This window comes from Ixodes scapularis, unplaced genomic scaffold, assembly GCF_016920785.2.
Source record: "Ixodes scapularis isolate PalLabHiFi unplaced genomic scaffold, ASM1692078v2 PGA_scaffold4__175_contigs__length_147842914, whole genome shotgun sequence".
Taxonomy (NCBI): Eukaryota; Metazoa; Arthropoda; class Arachnida; order Ixodida; family Ixodidae; genus Ixodes; species Ixodes scapularis.
Genome location: NW_024609879.1, coordinates 60,689,212 through 60,710,690, shown reverse-complemented (window position 1 = coordinate 60,710,690; position 21,479 = coordinate 60,689,212). Strand labels below are relative to the sequence as shown.

The 21,479-nt window shown below is 46.9% G+C and overlaps 1 protein-coding gene across 1 annotated transcript; it reads right to left on the bottom strand.

Moving 5' to 3' along the window:
- Window positions 1-229: 229 nt before the first annotated feature.
- Window positions 230-1,000, bottom strand: LOC115324420 (the record flags this gene model as incomplete). The annotated part of the gene is made up of 1 exon (XM_029985022.2): window positions 230-1,000. A coding segment is annotated over exon 1 (771 nt), but the record flags the coding sequence as incomplete, so codon positions are not given.
- Between the last annotated feature and the right edge of the window lie 20,479 nt (window positions 1,001-21,479).

Genomic DNA, 21,479 nt, shown 5'->3' with positions numbered 1-21,479 from the left:
TTACATTAAAGTGATACAGACCAGTTGAAGTAGTGAATGCGGTTTTGGGCTTGTCGTGACTGGCGACAGGAATTTGCCAGTAACCACTTCGGAGGTCCATGGAAGAGAAATATGAAGACCCTTGGAGCGTATCAAGAGTGTCGTCAATTCTGGGCAGTGGATAAACATCCTTTTTTGTGACTTTGTTTAGTTAGCGGTAATCAATGCAGAAACGCCAAGAGCCGTCTTTCTTTTTGACAAGAACAACGGGAGAAGACCATGGACTAGAAGATGGTTCGATTATTTGCTTTTGGAGCATATCATCTATGTGTGTCTGAATTACTCGGCGTTCTGCTGGGGAAACTCTGTACGGTCGGCTTCGAACGGGTGACGAATCGCCAGTATCAATTCGGTGCTCTGTAAGCGTAGTTTGCGGCAACTTTCCGGGGTTAATCTCAAAAAGGGTTTCGTAGTCTGCAAGAAGACTGGCTAATATGTGTCGTTGGGTCAGTGGTAGGCAACGGTCGATCATTTTTTCCACGTGCTTGCTGAAATCAGGTGGTGTAGGGAGCGCGTCTGAAGTGGTGGGGAGGAGACTGGCAAATTGGTGATGCACTGTTGAGTGCATTGTAGCGACGCGACTTCCGGAAGGAAGGATTTGGGCTTCGGAAGAACAGTTGGTTGCCCATAACTGAAGTTTTCCACTCGTGAGCGTATCAAGCAAATAGGGAATGATTATGCCCTTGGTCACGAGCTGCGTAGAGATGGGTTCAATGAGACTAAAAGTTGCTGCGGTGGGTAGGGTCGGTACGAGTGTGGCGACAGCGGCGGAGTACGGAGGCAGCAGTATGTCAGTGTCGGCTACCAGGGTGACGAGCGAACCATCAGCAGCAACCTCGGCAGTATCAGAAAAGTTGAGATGTAATTCTCGGCTGGCACAGTCAATGAATGCTTCTGTTGAAGAAAGAAAGTCCCTTCCCAGGATGATGTCGGCGATGCAGGTAGGAAGCACTATGAACATAACAACGTAACGGTTGTTACCAATCCGGATTGTAAGCGTGCAGTATCCGAGGGGCGGAACCAAATCGCCATTGCCCATGCGCATCAAGTGTCCTTGCAACGACGGAGTAAGTACTGCGTGCAGACGACGGCGGATGTGTTCAGGAATGCAAGACTTCGCGGCTCCTGTATCGACTAAGGTGGTGAAGTTGTGATTTCTAATTTTGAGTACAATTGATGTTGATCCTGAATGAGGAGGATTTGCGGATAGTGGTGAGTGTCCAGCCTGACCTCCAACGTAGCTGCAGACCGCTTTAGGTAGTTTGACTGTTGGGAAGGTCTGAGAGCGCTGGTGGTGAAGGGTGATACAGAACGGCGTCGTGGCGGGTACGGCGATGATGGGCGGCCACGTCGTGGCGGCGGGGAACGTTCGGGGCTGTGAGAGGGACGGCGACTGTCTGGAAATTGTTCGTGACCGGGGGTAGTGGATGTGTGGGAACGTGAAGAAAATTCGTCGATGGGCGGAGTGCGATGAGTAGCATGGTAGTCAGTATAGTCTGTAGAGTATACAAGGTTGGGCGGCGAGGTGCGAGCCGTGTTGTTAAGTCGACGGCGACAATATCGGAGGATGTGTCCTGGTGTGTGACAATAATAACATACAGGTCGCTTATCTGGTGTTCGCCACATGTTTGTCCTTGGTTGTGGTTGTGTCCATGGAGGGTTTGGTGCGGCATACGTGGCAGGGATGGACTGATAAGCGCAGATCGGAGTTGGGACGGGTGCTGCTGGTGCGTAAGGAGAGGCTGCTGGCGTGACGTGCCCCAGAGCAGCGCGCAGTTCGCTTTGAATTGCGTCATTTATGCCATGTACATCAGTATTAGTTTGGTGTTCGTCACTAGATGGTTGTAGCTGTGCGACGAAGGTACGAAGCTCCTCGCGTATTATGGTACGGATGAGCGAAGCAAGGTTTGTGTCGGGAGTTGTTACCTGGGACACTTCAGGGAGTCGCTCAAATGGTTTTTTGGAGATCCGTGCGGTATCGAGCTCTTCGTACTGTCGGCATTCCGCTATCAAGCGCTCTCTTGTAGCAGGTGCTTTCGGAGCCACGACGGAGAAGAGCTCTTGCGAAATGCCCTTGAAGAGGTGGCGAATTTTCTAGTCTTCGGCCATTTCGGCATCAACTCGGCGGCACAAACGGAGGACGTCCTCAATGTACGCTGTTGATGTTTCTGTGGGTCTTTGATAGCGGCGCAATAGTTGGTCGCGCGCTTGCTGCTTCCGGTGCTGGGGTTTGCCAAATACATCGGCGAATGCTGTTTTGTAGCCTTCCCAGGAATTGATGGCGTCTTCGTGATTGTCGAACCAGCGAAGTGCTGTGTCTTTTAGAAATAAAAAAAAACATTCGCGAGCCTAAAGGTGTCATTCCAGTGGTTGTAGTAGCTGACCCGTTCATAGTTCCTTAACCAATCGTTGACGTCGGCGTTCGGAGATCCGTCGAAGATCTGGTGGTCGCGCTGTCGATGTTTGACCACGGGCGCTGTCAGTGATGTGATTGGCCTAAGCCGTTTTGGAGCACGTTTCGGAGCAGCCAAAACAGTGTTTTGGAGCAGAAAAAGTAGCCTTTGGAGCCGCCAAAACAGTGTTTTGGAGCAGAAAAAATAGCTTTTAAAGTAGATATTCTAATAAAAATAAAAATATTTGTTTTAAATGCTGGACACGCGAAGGGAATTTTGCTCGCCGAAATAAACCAATTATGGTCAAGTTTGGCCACCTGGGAGTCTTTCAAGATGTAACTGAAATGCCAATGACATCACACATTTCTTTTTGATTTTCGAAACATTCTGCAAGGCTGGAGCAAGCTTTGCTTTAGCTTAGGGTAGTAATGAATGTCTAATATCAATGTCCCCAATGAGACATTGCGACATCCCACAAGTGTACAGTGCTGTAGGCGTTGCCAAGCAATTCCGAAAAACCGCTTGCCACCGTTTTACTGATTGCCGACGTGCCAGATTTTCGTCAAAAGTAATTAAATGTAAAACAATGAATTGCAAGCATCCCGGCTGGTGCCTCTGTCATGCAATTATGTTTGCATCGTTGGTTCGCATGCATGTGAGGGCAACTACGGCAGGCTTGCAGGTGCACGTGCTTCGTCGCGCGAGCGAAACGGCTGTTCGATCGAAACCGAAACTATGCCTCTCCGCTCCGTCGCCAACTGGTTGCCAAAAGTCTATGCAAAATGTAAATGCCCAGCATGCGACAAAAAAGAGTCCAGCGCCGCATGCTTGAAAGGCCGGCAGGCGAGGTACGAGCTAAACACAAAAAAAAGAACCTGAGCGCAATGATGCAAGACATCGCGAGCCAGGGACGCTTTGTGCAACGACTGAACTCGAGACAAACAAGCGTGCTCTCAGGGCATACCTCGGCAAACCCCACTCATGAGGGCCCTCACTCACCCTCACTCACCCTCATCTTCACAGGTGACGCGAGGGTGAGTGAATTTCTGAACCAGGAAAATTCATGAGTGTGAGGGTGAGTGAGGGCCGTGAGGGCTGTGAGGGCGGTGAGGGCCGTGAGGACTGTGAGGGCCGTGAGGGGCGTGAGGGGCGTGAGGGCCGTGAGGGCGGTGAGGGGCGTGAGGGCGGTGAGGGCCGTGAGGACGGTGAGGGCTATGAGTGCGTGAGGGCCATGAGGGCGGTGAGGGCGGTGAGTGGCGTGAGGGCGGTGAGTGGCGTGAGGGCCATGAGTGAGTGAGGTACCATCCATGAGTACCGAGACACAAGTCCAATGGTGACCAGACAAAAGCTCGCCGGACAGAAGCTCACCCGTTTTTTTTCGTAGACCCACACAATAGCTCACCCCCTTTTTTTTTTGGCTATCCGGTGAATCACGAGCTGGGCCAAAGTGCGGACGCAATGGACATTGCACTATTTTTAGAAGTGGTACCCCATCTCATGCAACGGTGTCGACAGGTAAGCCATAACAGGCACAGAAGCAACGATTTGGGACAAAAATTTAGGTCACCAAACTGAGTGGAGCTGAAGCTGATGAGATCAATCTGGGTTGACTCAAGGTATGCCACAACCGTCTGGAAAATATTTGCAAGGGGTTCCAGGTACACCGAGATCTATCAAGACTGCTGGAGGCAGCCTGTACGGGACTGCATTTCCTTCTAACCAATCGATAAACTTGTTTCCACTCTAATCAACAAACCATGTGCCTATCACGTTTAATTCATTGTTGTGTTTTAGTGTCGCACGCATGCACCTCAGTTGTCTGCACTCGTGTTAAGACCAACATGAAATTTTCACGTGGTGAGCTTTTGACCGGTGAGCTTTTGTCCAAGATTTAAGTCCAATATATCTCAAGAGTAGACTTAGTATTTGTTCCTGTTAAGTTTGATTGCAATAGTGCCTTGCCATTTCTTCTTTACGGCAATTTACTCACCTATCAAGTCCTTAACTCCCTTTTTAGGAAGCTTTCCCTTTATTGCCGACCCAGTAAGGCAGCAGTTTGTCAGGACCTCAGTTCCAAATACCATGACTGCGAGTTCCAGAACATAAATGGATGGCTGCTTCGTGTCAACATGCTTCAACTGCGCTTCAGGAAGCGCAATGTCTCCAAAGGTTATCTGAAACATAAAAATAGAACCAAATACGGTCATTACATCCATATGAATGCCTTTTAGATGAGCGCATGTGCACGAATGGCTGTGACATGCTGGTGGTAAGGAAGTGTTTATTGAAGAGAGCTAGCTTATAGTAAAGAGGGTAATAAGGCTAGTTCGAAAATTTACTATATAAAGTCCACTGGTCAGGCTAGTCATCATCACATTGGCGCAAAGCATTTTTGTTTAATAGGGCGATTGATGCCTCACTTACACGCTCTTTTCCTTTTTCCCAAATTTCATATGCTTCATGCAGTTCTCTGCTTGTTCTCTCATTGTATCTGCGAGAATCTTAACATAATGCAATACCGGGGAACAGAGGCATCTGCTGCAGTGAATGGCGAGGTGGCCAGACAGGCTGGCTTGCGTGGCAGCCACGTGCTCATGGGCAGGGTCATTCACACATCTGGCCCATAAACACTGCCCCTCACAATATTGGTATCTGATACACAACGCCCAAGACATACCCAGCAGTTTTATCCTTGTGTTTTATGCTGCAAGGCTAAGACAGCGGCTTGGGCCTGTTGATTCTGTGGCAGAGCGAAGCCATCTTATTGTGTGCCGAAGACATCACAGTAATGTGGTACCGCTGACCGGCTTCCTTGAATTGTGTGACACTGAGAGTACATACCTGCCAACCTGTGGACTTTCAAATTCGTAAAAGTCGCGCGGCTGCGGCGGGGGGAGAGGGGGGGGGGGCGGGGGTTACGCGAAGCGATGTGCAGCTTATTATCAGCCTGGCCAGCGTGCGAAACGCTTACATCACACATGCACGTGCTACACAATCCAAACTTCTCTCGCTTTTTGGGCGGCATGAAGCACAGAAATTTCGACGTGTAGGACTTCAGGAACACCTGAAAGTACCTCTTTTGAGTTTTCGAGTTCGGCATTGCGCCGCGAAGCCACAGTGACCAGGAGAATGCTACAGTTACACATGCAGCAAACACAGACGCCATACTTCTTGCCTCGAAACTGGCCGAAACAACGAGGCCCAACAACGTCTGAACACGCCAAACCAACGTGCACCTGTGCACCGCCGAACACAGGAAAAAAGGGTTTTTTGAGCTTTGGATTGGTTTTCGGTCCGTAGCCACCGGATAGACGGATAGTAAAAACCACGACGCTCCTGTGGACGGTACCTATCGCCCTCTTGTGGCGGTGCAAGATACCGCCAACAACGGAGTTACAAAAACAACAACAAAAAAAAAATTAAAAAAAAAATTTTGTAAGATTTGAAGCAAGATTGGTAAAATCGTAAAATTAGTTCCAATTTGTACATTTTACGAAAAATTCGGAAGAGTTGGCGGGTATGAGTGTAAGTATGGTACCACATCTGGTGTCACATTGGGCCTCTCACGAGCAAGTTTGTTTATGCCTCAACTTTTTTTAACAGGCTTTTGGCGACCTGAATTATACACATTTGCAGGTAGCTTGCTTCTGGATAAACAAACCCACTCGTGAGAGCTCAAATGTAAGACCAGCTGTGATATTATACCCTCAGTTTCACACAATTAAAGGGATTGTCTGGTCAAAACCGGAAGTACTTAAGTTTTTGCGCTCGTTGTGTCGAGGGAACCTCTATGTAGACAAACGTTATTTTTATTTTGATATATGATCCCCCGTTATTAATTAAACCTTTCATGAGCGTATGTACGAAACTGCACCCCGAATTTCGCCAGTGTCAATGGCTGACATCCGTAGGTGCTGCGTGACGTCACAGAACGCAAAGGTTTGTCGGATGGTCGGGATAACAAGCGTTGATCGATGGATGTCTTGTATTTTGTTTCGAATTATATAATCTTCTAAGGTGTACCCTACTGAAATACAGTTCTTTGAATGCAGTTCCTAAGCATGTGCAAAAAAAGTCAGGCCTTTTAGCAGGATATTACTCGCAAACAGTCATACGCTTCGAGCAAAAGTATGCCGTTTCGCGCAAACACAACTGTGTAACTGCGACGGCCACCGATCGAACTAGGGGTGCTTGCAAAGCAAAGGTGGCAAAGGATGCAGATTTCGCCTCCGAAGCTGCACCTAGGTACACGAAGCGGCATCTGGGTACACATGTCGGCGGATCCGCTGGATCTGTGATGAGGCGCGGGGCGTTCCCTCAGAGGGCTCAGAGGCGATGTCCGCGGGTCGAAGGCAAACGGCGAATCGTTCAAATGCATGTCGTCACTTGACTTGGGTGAGCTTGGTGAATTAATCGTATAGTCACGCTCTATTTTCACACATGGGTAAAAGAGAATTGGGCTGCAAGCGTGCTAAATACAACTTCTGGCATTGTTTCCAGACGGCCTAGCTGTTGGTTTCTGTCACAAACTCTGGCGCCGGCCGACTCTCCCACAAACTTTTTCTTTGCGAGTTTGTGCTGCTCGCCGTGGGCCCCTTCGCCAATTTGCCTTTTCAGTGGGCAAATTGCGTTGCGGCGACCACAAACGGGAAGACAAAACCCGGTTTTGTTTGTTTCTCCTTTTCTTTCCCCCGGGGGTGCCTTCGGCGCCGACAAAGGCGCGAAATACGTCGCCGTGGAAGGGGACGGTTTTCGTGGGGAGCCGAATCAGCCGATGGTTTTTGCGCAGAGCTTTTTGGGTCGTCAAGGGGGCAAGACGTTCATGGTCGCGGGGTGAAGTCGGCGGGAATGGCGTCGCGGCGACGCTATATCTTCTGAGTCTTCTTTATCGTCACCGCCGCGGTCTTACTGCCAGTTCACCATCGCCGAGAGGCTGACGATGCCCCTTCGACACCAAATTTCAGTGAGACCCGTCCGCACACTTCGGACTTCGCTTTTGCGGACGTTTTATTTCGATTTGCTCTCCGTCCGTGGCTTGGTTCCTTTGTTTCATTGTTACTATTTGTATTCTGAACCGTAGTATCGCTGTAGCGCGCCGACCGTATTCTTTATTGCTTCTTTCTATTTTATACTTAGTGAAGTTCCTGTGGAACCTTGGGGTTTTCTTTTTGTTGTGTATTGTTTGCCGATGCGCCTAACCTTGAAATTTATGTTTATATATATATATTTTTTTTTAAGTAAATATATTGTTGATTGTTCAAACTCTGTGTCCGCCTGAGCTCATTCCGTTCTTCTCCAACTTGGGCACACGCGCCAACCGCGCCGGCTGACCGGCCTCAACAAAAATGAATATTGTTCACAGTCGTTGTAGAAGGCCAGCGGGAGAACTGTCAAAGGGGAATCGAAACTGTGACAGTTTCTGTTTCGCTGCATAATCAAATTGATTGATTGACCCGATTTAGGCGAAGAGTGGATGAACGTAGTTTAATATCGTAGGCACAGCATCGCACCTCAGCTTACGAGCCTTCTGTCTGCGTAGAGCTCAGCTCGTAGCTTTTTTTCTGTGAGGTGATTGCTGCATAAGCGGGATCTCGATCTTGACAGGAACCCAGTCCCTACGCACAGCGACGATCCACTTTGCTCGTCACTGCACGTCTCGCGGAAAAGTGTGGAACGTCATGTCTTGGCTCACATGTGCTGCCCGGTGGTTGTGGCACCCAACCGCACAACAAAAATCTCACCCAACCACGAAATAAGTCGAGCAAACAACAAACACGAAGCACGCTGAGGCGTTCACTCGCAGGCAGACGACGAGACAGAAATGCTCGCTTTGTGTTTTGTGACGTCAGAGTTTCAATGTTGCCAACGAAAGCAGCGCTTACGCTAGAATGCGATTGGAGCAGTATAAATTCAATTACTCACGCAGAGGGGCATATCAAATTCAGATATTGCACGTACGATGCTTTTCGAGGCAATACCAATGATATTTAATGATTTTCTCGAATACAAAATTTGACCGGACAATCCCTTTAAGGGAAGTCAGTCAGCGCTACCGCATTCCTGTGGTGTCCTTGGCATCCAATAAGATGGCTCGGCTCTGCCACAGGATCAACAGCCCAGAGCAGCCGTCTGAGCCTTGCAGCATAAAAAACAAGAATAAATTTGTAGATGCATGACTGAACGTGCCCGTGAGCATGTGGCTGCCACGCGAGCTAGCCTGTCTGGCCACCTCGCCATTCACTGCAGTAAATGCCCCTGTTCCTTGGTGTTGCACGATGTTAAGATTCTTGCCAGATACAATGACAAAACAAGCAGAGAACTGCATGAGGAATATGATATTTAGGAAAAAGGAAAAGAGTGTGTAAGTGAGGCATCAATCGCACTATTAAACAAAAATGCTTCGCGCGAAGTGATGATGACTAGGCTGGCCGAAGGGGCCTATATAGTAAATTGTCTTTCCAAATAAACAACAGTTGCGAGTGCGCCAAGGCTAATAGTAATCAATATTATTGATTACTATTAGCTATATCACTAACAGCCATGCAAGTGTCCCTTTAAGAGAACATGCACATGGACTGTAGTATGTGCCTCCAACTATAATTACGCTTCTCCACTCTGTGATTGCAGCCTCCGGAAGTTCTAAATTGGCAATCTTGCAGCGTGCAGCAGTCGACTGGGGAAGTATTATTGAAGCTGAAGAAAACATCCGCTGTCGAGCACATTCCAGGTTTGATCTGCGTCGTTTTTTAAAGCAGTTTCCTGTTTGTTTGTTTTTTATTTTGAAAATGCTAGTCCTTAAAGGCAACGCCCAGAAAGTTTTAAGAAACTTTTACACATTATGCGATCGAGCATGAAATGTGTCCCACAGTGGATACAGTAAAACCCCAATTATGCGTCCCGGTTTATGCACGACTGGACGAGTCAGCAGAAACTCACTGATTTCTTTTGAAGTTCCAATGTGATAATAAAGATTGATTGGCACCTCTATTACACAATTTCTAGGTTACATTCATAGTTGCATGAGGGTTGTAGCTTCTTCAGATTCCAGCAGATTATCAGCTTAAAGGCTATTGGGAAGTTCTGCACATCTTTATCACATGAGGCACCGTAATTTTTGTTTTTTGGATTATCCAATGTTCTCGCGCAGTCTCCTAAAAGTCATAATCGAGGCACCACTATATCTTCCAGCTTTGAAAACGCCTCAACCGATTGAATGCTGCGCGCCCCAAAGTGGCTGAATGAGCACTTCCGCTGGCCGCATTCGTGGAGTGTGGCAGCATTACTCGGAAAATCATCGAATGATAGTGGTGAACCTAATACACTCAGATTATCAGCTTAAAAGCTATTGGGAAGTTCTGCACATCTTTATCCCATGAGGCTGAGCACCGTAATTGTTGTTTTTTGGATTATCCAATGTTCTCGCGCAGTCTCCTGAAAGTCATAATCGAGGCACCACTATATCCTCCAGCTTTGAAAACGCCTCAACCGATTGAATGCTGCGCGCCCCAAAGTGGCTGAATGAGCACTTCCGCTGGCCGCATTCGTGGAGTGTGGCAGCATCACTCGGAAAATCATCGAAAGATAGTGGTGAACTTAATACACTATTTCCACCCAGTTCCCATAATTCATAAGGCGTGCGTAGAGGCAACGAGGGATATGTCTCAGTTGCAAAAATTGTTCCCTGGGTTCTAACAGAATTATATTTAGGTTATGAAAATGATCAGCAGAAAGCAGTCCTGACATTGTTGGGATTGCCTAAGCCTGCATGAACAGACCATATACAGCAACTAATTAAAAAAAAGAACCTTTAAAAAAAAGGACGGGTCAGCTGAAACCTTGCAAACCATGAACAAAGCAAATCACTGAGATTTAAGGACACGACAGAAACAGAGACAACACGAAACAATTCAGAAATGAAATCAACAATACAGTTAGTGCTGTTTTAAGAACCATTACCTTTCTATGCCTTAACATTGCTAAGCTTCTTCTGTAGATTCTAATGCCTACCTCTTCACATATCCTGGTGGAATATGGACACTTAGGCTCACATTATAAGGGCAGTAAGTATAGCTATGGTTCTAATAGTTGAACCTCTCTAATAGGCACATTTTTTGCTAGAACTTATGGTTCGTTTACACTTCTAAAAAGCAGTCTTGCTGCAGACCGAATTTGGTCACCAAAAAAAGACCGAACTGTTCAGGCTTAGCAGAATGGACAATTGGGCGAGTTGGTAGAGTTCATTATAACTTACAGTGCGACTAGGACAAAGAGAGACAGAGGAGAAAACACAGACCAAGCGCTTAACGAGCAACTGATTCAATTAAAAAGGAAATACATATGATGGCCTGGAAAGGACCCTTGGGGGTCCTTTCCAGGTCTTGTGCGTGTGACATGAATTGGGGGCAAAATGAGTGAATGACAACTTTTATAAAAACCTTAGCTTCAAATTGGGTAGATACCTGCTCATCTCGCAAACTCGACCACTATTGGCGCCAAGCCAGTAGTCCCTGTGGCCACCATAAGCCGCATGACGAAAAATGGACCCTTTTTTTCTTTCTGATTACGGAGTGCACTCGCGACATTTTGAGGGATCATGGTGTGTTTTCTCGTACTTGTGATAAGGTAAAAGAAATAAAAGTAACGAGCTCCAGACTGTTTCCACAGTAAACTTGTTTCATGATCCCTTTAAGGCATTGCAAATTGACGAAATGCCTTGTTTTACATTATTTCACAGCAGCAATATTTTACAGTTGCCAATAAACATAGTCATTGGTCCCCGTGCTCAATATATTTAGATGATTAACTTGTTGTAGTTGGTTTCTCTTTGTGAAATTTTCTAAAATTATGTGGACCTGAAGTATAATTAAGTATTAAGTAAATATGGAGTCTTAAGGCAAGTTTCTTAATTGTCTATTGTCTTCTCTTTTCAGCTTTTGTTATTGCCAATTCCCTAGAGAAACTCGGAAGTCCGTGAAAGAATACCTGTAAAGGAAGTGCAGCAATGCTTCTGTAAGGATCGACGAGAGCTCCGCGGGTGGGCCGTTAGCACCAGGGAGATTTGGCTGGGGAAAAGCGCTGTTGTAAACACTTCCCTTGGCGGGCGACCTCGAGAGACAGGCATACTTTACGACGCGAGGTTCGGAACGTGCGTCTTCTGCCGAGAGAATCGGAGCGTGCGTTCCGGGCTGGGAAAATAAAGTTATCATTTCGCAGTATCGTTTATCTTTGTATTTTCATTCTCTACCAAAGTATTAAATTGTTTATTGAAAAGTAATCCCCAAATTCAACTGAATTAGTCGTCGACGGCCAAGGGAAGCAACTTCGTCTCCGGCAAGACCCGCCCAGCTTCCCACAACGAAGCCCGTCACCCCATCCGGACCTGGCAGTGCGGACGGCGCAAGGTGACCGAGAGCGAGAGCAACGAAAGAACCCGTACTGGCGCAGTCGACAGGATTGGCTTCGACGACATCGAAATTCAAGAAACATCATCGAGCGGCAACGGAACGACTACCGCAGAGAGCCCACGCATCAGAGACCGACTAGCCTCAAGGGAGCCCACTGTCACCCCGTGCCATCCAGTCCAAGCGAGACTCCGCGGCGCCGGTGAGTGGAACCTTCAGGTTTCTTTGGTGTGTGCGCAGACGTAGGAGTCGGTTGGCAGGAAAAGATGAAGAAATCGGGATAAGGCGAAAACTGCGGAAAAGGACAAAGGGACCGACGGAGGGGCGGAACGGTCAGAAAGTTGGTCCACCGACAAGCGCGCTGCCCATGCACACGCGGAAACCATGCGGCGCATGGAGCACGAGCACGAAATTGCCATGTTGAGACTCAAGCTTGAGAGCGAGGAAAGAATCGCGGCAATGCGTGGACCGAGTGTCGGTGAGGCGGCTACCGTGACGACCGGAATGGGCAGGCTGGACCCTGTTTCGCAATGCGCGAAACTTCTCAAAAATCAGAAACTGCCACCTGACGCGGAAGTTCCGGTTTGGTTCAATGGTGTCGAAAAGATGTTTGCGGCCTACGTAGTGCCGAATGATTGCCGAGTACATCTGATCATGCCGGCCTTGTCGGAAAGAGTTGAATACCTTTTTACGAGGTTATCTGCGGAGGAGATAGCTAGCTACGACACGGTCAAGGCCGCCGTCCTGGACGAGCTCCGACTCACCCCTGGCGAGTACCGGAAGCGGTTCGCCGGCGCGCGTAAGCGAAAAGACGAGGGATGGGCGCAGTTCGCCTCGAGGACGGCCAGCTATTTCAACTACTATCTCGAGGCGCGCAATGTAGAGAGTAAGGAGGACCTGATTCATCTAATGGTCGCAGACCAGGTGAAGTCGAGCCTCAGTGAGGAGTGTCTCCGACACGTCACGCTGCGTGAAGAGACAAAGTGGCTGCAGGCGCACGAGCTAGCTAAGGTAGTACAGATGTACGAGGAAGCAGAGAGAGGCGGATGAGCGGCGAGGGGGGCAGATATCAGAGGCGAGGGATCGAAGCCGAAAACTGACGGTGCGAAGCAGACCTCTTTTCGTCTTTCACCCCGTTGCTTCAGTTGTAACCAAAGCGGTCACATGGCGAAGAACTGCCCTGCGCGTGAGGGTCAGAATCAAACCGCGCGAAAGTCACACGTGCAGGCAGTGGCGAAAAAGGACGAATCCGCACCTTCGGGTGCCCCAGATCAGCTAACGGCTGTGATAGATACGGACAAGAAGCAGGGACTCGGAGGATCGGGTTTGATCCTGGTCGAAGTCTCCTCCGGTGACCGGGAGCTGACCGCCGTGCTAGACACCGGAAGTGAGATAACAGTCTTCAGAGAGAACGCCGTTCCGCCGGAACTGGCCGAGCCTAGCGGCACAATTCGCCTTGTTTCAGCCTTTGGGCAACAGGTAACAGCAAAACTCGTGCGTTTGCTGCTGCAAGCCGGACCCCGAAGTGGGGTTAATCAGAAAGACCCGGTCAGCGTGCTATGCGCGGTGACCGATAAACTGGCTACCACGGCGGACTGCTTACTCTCCTCTGACGACTGGCGGTTGTTAAACCAGTGCGAGGACCACGATTTCGTTCGAATTCGAGATAAAATGGTGCCCCTGAGCACGACAGCCGCGGTGTCGAGCGCATCGGCTCAAGACGCTGGGGAGAGAGATCGGGAACCCGATTCACCGGGGGAGCTAGACCCAGAGGCCGGTAGTACCGACGCGGGGGAATGTGGGTCAGGCGGCCCGCCCGAGCTCGCGAAAAAGAACGCTGACGGCGGGGATGCGCTCACCGACAGGGGAGAGAGAGGACGGTTTTTCGAGTTACAAAGGGGCGACGAGACCCTCCGTTCCGCTTGGGAGAACGCGAAGAGTGGCGGGGGCGGTATGTTTGTCCGCGATCGACTGTTGTTCCACAAGGACACAGTGGACGGAATCAGAGTGGCTCAGTTAGTTTTGCCTAGGGAGAGACGCGCCGAAGTTTTGGAGCTCGCCCATGAATCACTCTGGGGGCGCCATCTCGGGTGCAAAAAACAAAGGCGAGGATTAAGGACAGCTTTTATTGGCCTGGAATTGACACTGATGTCCGAGAGCATTGTCGCTCTTGCCATGGCTGTCAGATTAGGTCGGACAGAACCGTGAGGGACAGAGTTCCCATCACACCGCTCACACGGCCGGAGAGACCGTTCCAGGTAGTCAACATCGACTTAATTGGCCCACTGGACGTTGCGTCGGCCAGGGGACACAAATATGCTCTGTGCCTGATCGACCTTTGCACGCGCTGGCCAGAGGTAGTACCTTTGCGTAATCACACGGCGAAAGCGACTTGCGACGCACTGCTGGATATTTTCAGCCGAACCGGGGTGCCTGAGCTCGAGTGTTCAGATCAGGGAACTAACTTCACGGCGAAGCTCACGCAAGAGCTGCTCTCGAGGCTGGGCTGCACGCCGCGCTTCTCGACCCCAGAGCATCCAGAGAGCAACGGCTCGGTCGAGAGGTGGAACCGAGTGTTTAAGAACATGTTATTCCACGCCATAGAAAGGGACCCGCGAAACTGGGACCGATTGGTGCCATTTTTGCTGTGGGCGTATTGAGAAGTCCCACACGAAACGACAGGCGCGTCGCCCTTCTGGTTGCTATACGGAAGGAGCTTCACGGGGCCACTAAATATACTTCAGCATACTTGGACGGGGAAAGTCCCCGTACTTAGCACTCTCCGAGAGGCGCCGGCGAAGTACTTAAGGCAATTAAGGGAACAGCTAAGCGTGGCGGCAGAGGTTGCGGGTCTCACGAGCGGAGTCCAGCAGCGCGCTTACGTGGAGCGCTATAACCGCTCTGCCAAGAACAAAGGGTTTAGGGTTGGAGATCAAGCGTTGATATTCGAAGGTGATCCCCTCAGCAAGATGGCTCCGAAGTGGCTCGGGCCTTTCACAGTTTTGACTATTGAAAGACCGTGTTCCTACCGGCTGGAACTGGGGGAGGGCAGGACCAAAGTAGCCCACGCGGACCAGCTAAGAGCGTACAGGGCCCGGGTGGGGCACGTGGGCGTCATATTTCATGAAGACGTGGAGTTCGGAGAGGTCAGCTACGCACCCCGGGAAAGCAGAACGACCGAAGAGACGGGCCAGCTTAACCCCGAAAAGTTTGATCACTTGACGCCTGACTGCCGCGATGAAGTGCAGGCCGTGTTCCGAGACAATGACTCCGCATTCCGAACCGCTTTGGGAGCCGCGGAGGTGGGCGAGCACGAAATCAACTTAGAACAGGGATACGTGCCTAAAAGGTCTTACCCGTATCGGATTCCGGAACTGCTTCCCTGTTGGAAAATATTGATGGTGGAAAGATGATGGAAAAGGCTCATACAAGCGTAACCGTAATATGGGACATCCTATACAAGCGAAAAGGCAGCTCCAGTATAGTGGATTACGGCGGAACGATACAGGTAGGCAGAACCATACAAGCGTGTCGTATTATGGGACGTCCTATACCGGCGTAGTGGATTATGGCGGAACCACGTAGGCGGACGGAACCATACATGGATAACGTAATATGGGACATCCTATACCAGCGAAAAGGCGATACCGGCAGGTTGGAGCCATATGGCTCCAACATGGTGGTTTCGCCTTTTCACTGTTGTACACGGCAATTTAGTTTTAAGCTTTACATATATGTTTAGAAAGGTCGTGAAAGCTAAATTAATGCGATTTGTGCAGGCGAGTTATATGGCCAGGCGTACGTAGTATAGGGACCTAGTCGTAACGATCAGTCAGATAATTAAATACAATTTGTTAATTAACTTTTTAATTAGTGAAAATGAAACTATGGTTTCTATTGGAAACTTGCTGAGTCACTGAAAACCACAAAATCAACTCTTTTTAGAAGGATATAATGCAGGGGTAGCATTTTACGCATTCTGTAAAAATGCTTTATTTGGACGAGTTTCTAGGTTTCAGTTTCTTATCAGAGCTCATCCTTGCGCCCACGGTCCTGTTCCCCAGGGGCTTAGACGCGCAACACACGTGCGCCTTGCTTCCCTCCATCCTACGAGGAGGCGAGGGGGCGGCTTCGCACTGCGGCCACCGGGCAGCAGGACCGTAGGTGCAAAGATGCGCTCTGGTAAGAAACCGAAGTCTGGAAACGCGCCCAAATTGACCATTTTTTTAGAACACCATAAAATGCTGCTCTTGTCTTATATCTTCACAAAGAAAATTGATTTAGTGTGTTTTGATGATGCTTAGAAGTTTCTAATTGGAACCATGGGTCTATTTTCACTGATTAAAAATTTCAGGAACATACTATACTTAGAGAGAGGCTGAAGCGGTTTTGTATTTGAGAAAACACTTTTAAATCTTCTTCATTTGACCTCCAGAATCTCAAATATCAAAATTATTTGCCAATTTAATTAATCGAGGCTGCATAGAGTCATTTTTAAAGCGCTTTGAAAGCACTTCCCTAGAGAGCGACGTCACAAGAGCAGCTTTCAAAATCTTTGTTCACGCATCTTCAGCGCCTATGAAAGCTATGCACGCACATGCTATTTTTTAAAGGGGCAGAAAAATGTGTCACGACTGGTGCCAATGCGGGAGAATATACCTAGAAAACTTGCGACTGGACGCGCGGCCCTTAAGCGACACACACTTGGCGGCTGAAAGGTCTTCTTACGATGTCACTATTGGTAGGATGTTTTTTTGTGTTTTCTCACGTTTAGTTATATCTTTGTGGAAAACGAACGGGATATTCAGATTTGCGGGATAAAACCACGCGAGAATGAACCTCCATCTAGTTTTCTGAAAGAAGTCTGGCACATCTCTGTAATAAGCCGACTGATCATTACAAATTAGCCTTCTATACCATGCCGCCCTGGCCATATAACTCACATGTACAGACTGCGTAAATGTAGCTTTTACAGCTTTTTTTTTTTAAATCTGTAAAATATACAAAAACACACTCTGTAGAATGTCCCCCAATACAATATGATTGTATGCTTCCTTTCTCGCTTGCATTGTTCAAGAAAGACTTGTGGATATCCAGCGTTTCATTGGAATGCCGGATGTCAATGAGTCCCTACATCAGTGAGTGGTTTCAAACAATTATGATGTTTGCACACCAGTAAGCTCTTATCTGAGGCTCACCAGGAGCACTAAGAGCAGAGGCAAAATGTCGTGACCTGGTAAATTTGGTTGCAGGTATTTATTTTTAGAAGAACTGCATGCAGCAAAGCTTAACTTTGCTCAAAAGAAGATAATTAAAAATTCAATACTGAACAATGGTGTCCCTTGAGCTGTCAGACGAAACTCCCACTCTTGTCACTCAGGAGTTCCTAACTTGTGCGTAGAGGATCAGCACAACCCAGATTTGTGCTGCAAGCGCACCTGCAATATAAAAGTTGAAAAAACATGAGATGAAATATGAGACGTTTACAATTCTCTGTAATGAGAAAATACAGTACAGCTCTCGAAGAGGAAGATGGGAGGGTATGCCCCTCCTTCCCCTCCCCTCCTCCTCTTCTGCTCCCTCCGATTTAGGGGGAAATTTCCCCACTAAATTTAGCGGGTTAAGTTTCCCAATAAATTTAGCGCGGAAATTGATGTCACATAACCTCAACACAAATGCAGTTTTTCCGCTAAAAGTAGCGGGGAAAATGACGTCGCATGACCGTGTCACGTCATCCATAAAAACATTCAGTTTCTCAGCTAGACTTAGCGGAAATATTAACGTCACATCAGTACAACATTAATTCAATTTCCTGCCAAGTTTAGTTAAACGGTTACGCCGACAGCGACGCCGCGAAACGCGGAAACGGGTGCTAACAGCTGCGCTAAAAACTAAATGCATCAGGTGAAATAAAGTGAACATTAGATATACTGTAAGAAAAAGAAGAGAATCTAAGATACCGTTCTCAGATCCTTCCTTTTGTCCGTTCTCAAATGTTTTGATATCAAGAAATGTTTATCTCTTTATTCATACCCAGAGAACCCGTCCCAGTTTCAGCATGAATGCAATAAATCAATGCAGACTAGACCTAGTAAACTATAATGCACATAAAAATGAATGTTTGCCACATAGTCATGTATCAGTCAGTGGCTCAGATCTCAAAATACATTTGTATTGAGGAACATTCTTGAATAAAACTTCGGGGCTTCGAATTCAACAGTTTGTACTTCCATAAGGAACACTGTATGGCACTGATTTTTTTTGTTTTTTGTGACACATCAGAAACAGCACAACACTGTCATCCTTGCATACCTAACAAGAATTTGTATTTTTTTTTTTTAGCGTGGCATGTGCTATTCTAATGCCCATACAGCCTCCTTTAACAAAATTTCCTTTGTATAGCTTTTTATTGGATCTTACTTAGCTCGCACGACAGATTCGGTACCTTGAATTCTCACTCGGCATCAACAGTTTTATATATTAATGTAATAGCGAAAGACAAGATGTATGGACTTGAGTACGGTTCAACAAGCACAGATGTTGAGAAATTACTGAGGAAAACTCAAATGTCAAAATAAAAATAAGCTGGAATGTGGATACAATTATGGACATGGTCATGAATACAGTTAGCAGATTCAATATAAAGAATATGTGTTAGACGCACGCTCAAAGAAACCTGTTGCATCATTATTCATTCAAATTACTTTGCAGAACCCAGCGCTGCAGTCTCAGGTGGAAGTTCGCTGGATGAGTCTACTGAAAATGAGTGTAGACGGAAAAAGCAGTTTGATCTGCGATAATGAGCATTACATAAGTGACATGTCATTATTACTGTTACAGTGCCGAATGTTCCAAACTGTCAGTCGCATCATTCTGTGAATTCCCTCCGTACATTACAGGGTTTGGCTCTTTCGAATGCTTTGCGAGAAAAATGATGAACTGGAAATATCTAGAGTAGTTCTAGAAAAACTATTTCCAGAATCTTATCTCAGCATCGCAAAGAATATAAAAAGTTTCTAAAGACAAGGTTAGTGCAGGAGTTGAATAAACTAAATACTTTGTTTTTCGAAACCATCTTGCCGTAGTAAACGTATGAAGTTCCCCTAGGTAGAGCTAGTCATTACGGATGATTGTGCCCATTGCATACCATAAAAATTTAATTTGCGACCTACAATATTTACAAACTCAATTAACTCTGCATAAGTGGACCACTTGGCATTAAAGATTGGCCTCACCATGACTGTCTGCCAACATCTACATAATAATTTTCATGAACCTATGTATTTCAAGAAAATATTTGGTGCGAGCTGCTTAAAACACAATAGCACTTTTTAACGAGTGCTGATTGTTGGGCAAGTTGGTACGGTACGTTGGAAAACATAATTGCGCTTTGAAGACGGGGACATAGGAAGGAGAGACACCACCGAGTGCTAACTTTCAACTGATTTAATTCAAGAACCTCAGCGTAAAAACACACTGCGTCACCGCACCACATCTCAACCAATCCGTGGCCCTGCCACGGACCGCAAGTACGCCAACTCCTCATCCGCCAAGTCAATTGACGCCACACTGACACAACACGTGCCAGAACTATTTATAGCATCAGCCTCCATAATCTCTCTAACAGTCATATCTTTGTGCCTAGCAAGAACAGTAGACAAAGCAAATAATGGTTTGCACTCGCAGTGATGATCTGTCGTGTCACTGTCATGATTGAGGGTGCAAACAATTATTTGCTTCGTCTACTGTTCTTGAGAGGCACAAAGATAGGACTGTTAGCGAGATTATGGAGGCTGACACTATAAATAGTTCCGGCACAAGTTGTGTCAGTATGGCGTCAATTGACTTGGCGGATAAGGAGTTGGCATACTTGCGGTCCGTGGCAGAACGGATTGGTTGAGATGTGGTGCGGTGACAAAGTTTGTTTCTACGCTGAGGTTCTTGAATTAAATCAGTTGAATGTTAGCGCTCTGTTGTGTCTGTCCTTCCTATGTCCCCATCTTCCAAGCGCAATCATGTTTTCTATCACACTTTTTAACACTAATAGAAAGCCTGTAGTGGGCCACAACTTAAGCAGTTTTCACTTCATTATGAAGAGCAATTACACATATGTGAACCATGAATATAGGCCTGCACTGAATTTTTTTCTTAAGCTGAACGTGCAAGTTCCTGTTTTTTAATATTTCACATGTCCCGACTGCTGGGTGTGGTAGGGACATAAGATTGATGACACCAACGAAACACAATGATTATTTTAAGAATTTGTTTGGGTAAAGCACGAACAAGGCGATCTGCGGGAAGTTATTTCTGTGACACCGTCGAACCTACATCCGCGGGCTTTAAGTTCACATGTTAATCATGTCTGCAGACTCCTTTTTGTAATTGGAACTCCATCCAACCCAATATTTGAATATGTTTTTTTTGCATTTTAGGCTTAGTAGTGCTTTTGCTGTTCTAGTAATAGGTAAGAAAAATGCTTATTTCAAGTGGCATACCTAACACCTGGTGGCACGAGGACTCCCCTGTCGTGACGCTGATCGAAAGTCATAGGCAGGGAGATACTGCGATGCTCTTGTTGCTGGGATTATCTCCCCCATGGTCCTGGCCAGACCACAAAAAAAGATTGAGTCCAAGCTTGTGGCCACTAGGATCTCCAGATCTTGAGGCACCCAAGTAGCTGAAAATAAAAACAAATCACAATCAAGTACTTGGCAGAGCTACATTAGAATGGCTAGCATATTCTTTCGTGATCAGCACATAGATCCTCTTATTTTAGTCACAGTCACCCCCCAGGACAAGGCCACGTAGGCGTTAAAATGATGGGCACCGAATTATGGCGAATGATCAAATGCATTCATTTAACCCTCTTTCGCCCCAACCTGAGAGACTTCTGTCAAATATTCACATTCAACTGTAAAGACTACAAATAAAACTACTACTGCAATGCAGAGCCGTATAGTCTGTTCTCAAATGTTTTGATTTTAAGAAATGTTTATATCTTTATTCATACCCAGAGAACCCCTCCCAGTTTCAGCATGAATGCAATAAATCAATGCAGACTAGACCTTGTAAACTATAATGCACATGAAAATGAATGTTCGCCACATAGTCATGTATGAGTCAGTGGCTCAGATCTCTAAATACATTTGTATTGAGGAACATTCTTGAATAAAACTTCTGGGCTTTGAATTCGACAGTTTGTACTTCCATAAGGAACACTGTATGGCACTGATTTTTTTTGTGACACATCAGAAACAGCACAGCAGTGTCATCCTTGCATACCTAACAAGAATTTGTATTTTTTTTTTTAGCATGGCATGTGCTATTTTAATGCTTATACAGCCTCCTTTAACAAAATTTCCTTTGTAGAGCTTTCTATTGGTTCTTATTTAACTCGCACGACAGATTCGGTACCTTGAATTCTCACTCGGCATCAACAGTTTTATATATTAATGTAATAGGGAAAGACAAGATGTATGGTCTTGAGTACGGCTCAACAAGCACAGATGTTGAGAAAAGTAGTGAAGAAAACTCAAACGTCAAAATAAAAATAAGCTGGAATGTGGATACATTTAAGGACACAGTCATAAATACAGTAGCAGATACAATGTGAAGAATACGTGTTAGACGCACACTCGAAGAAACC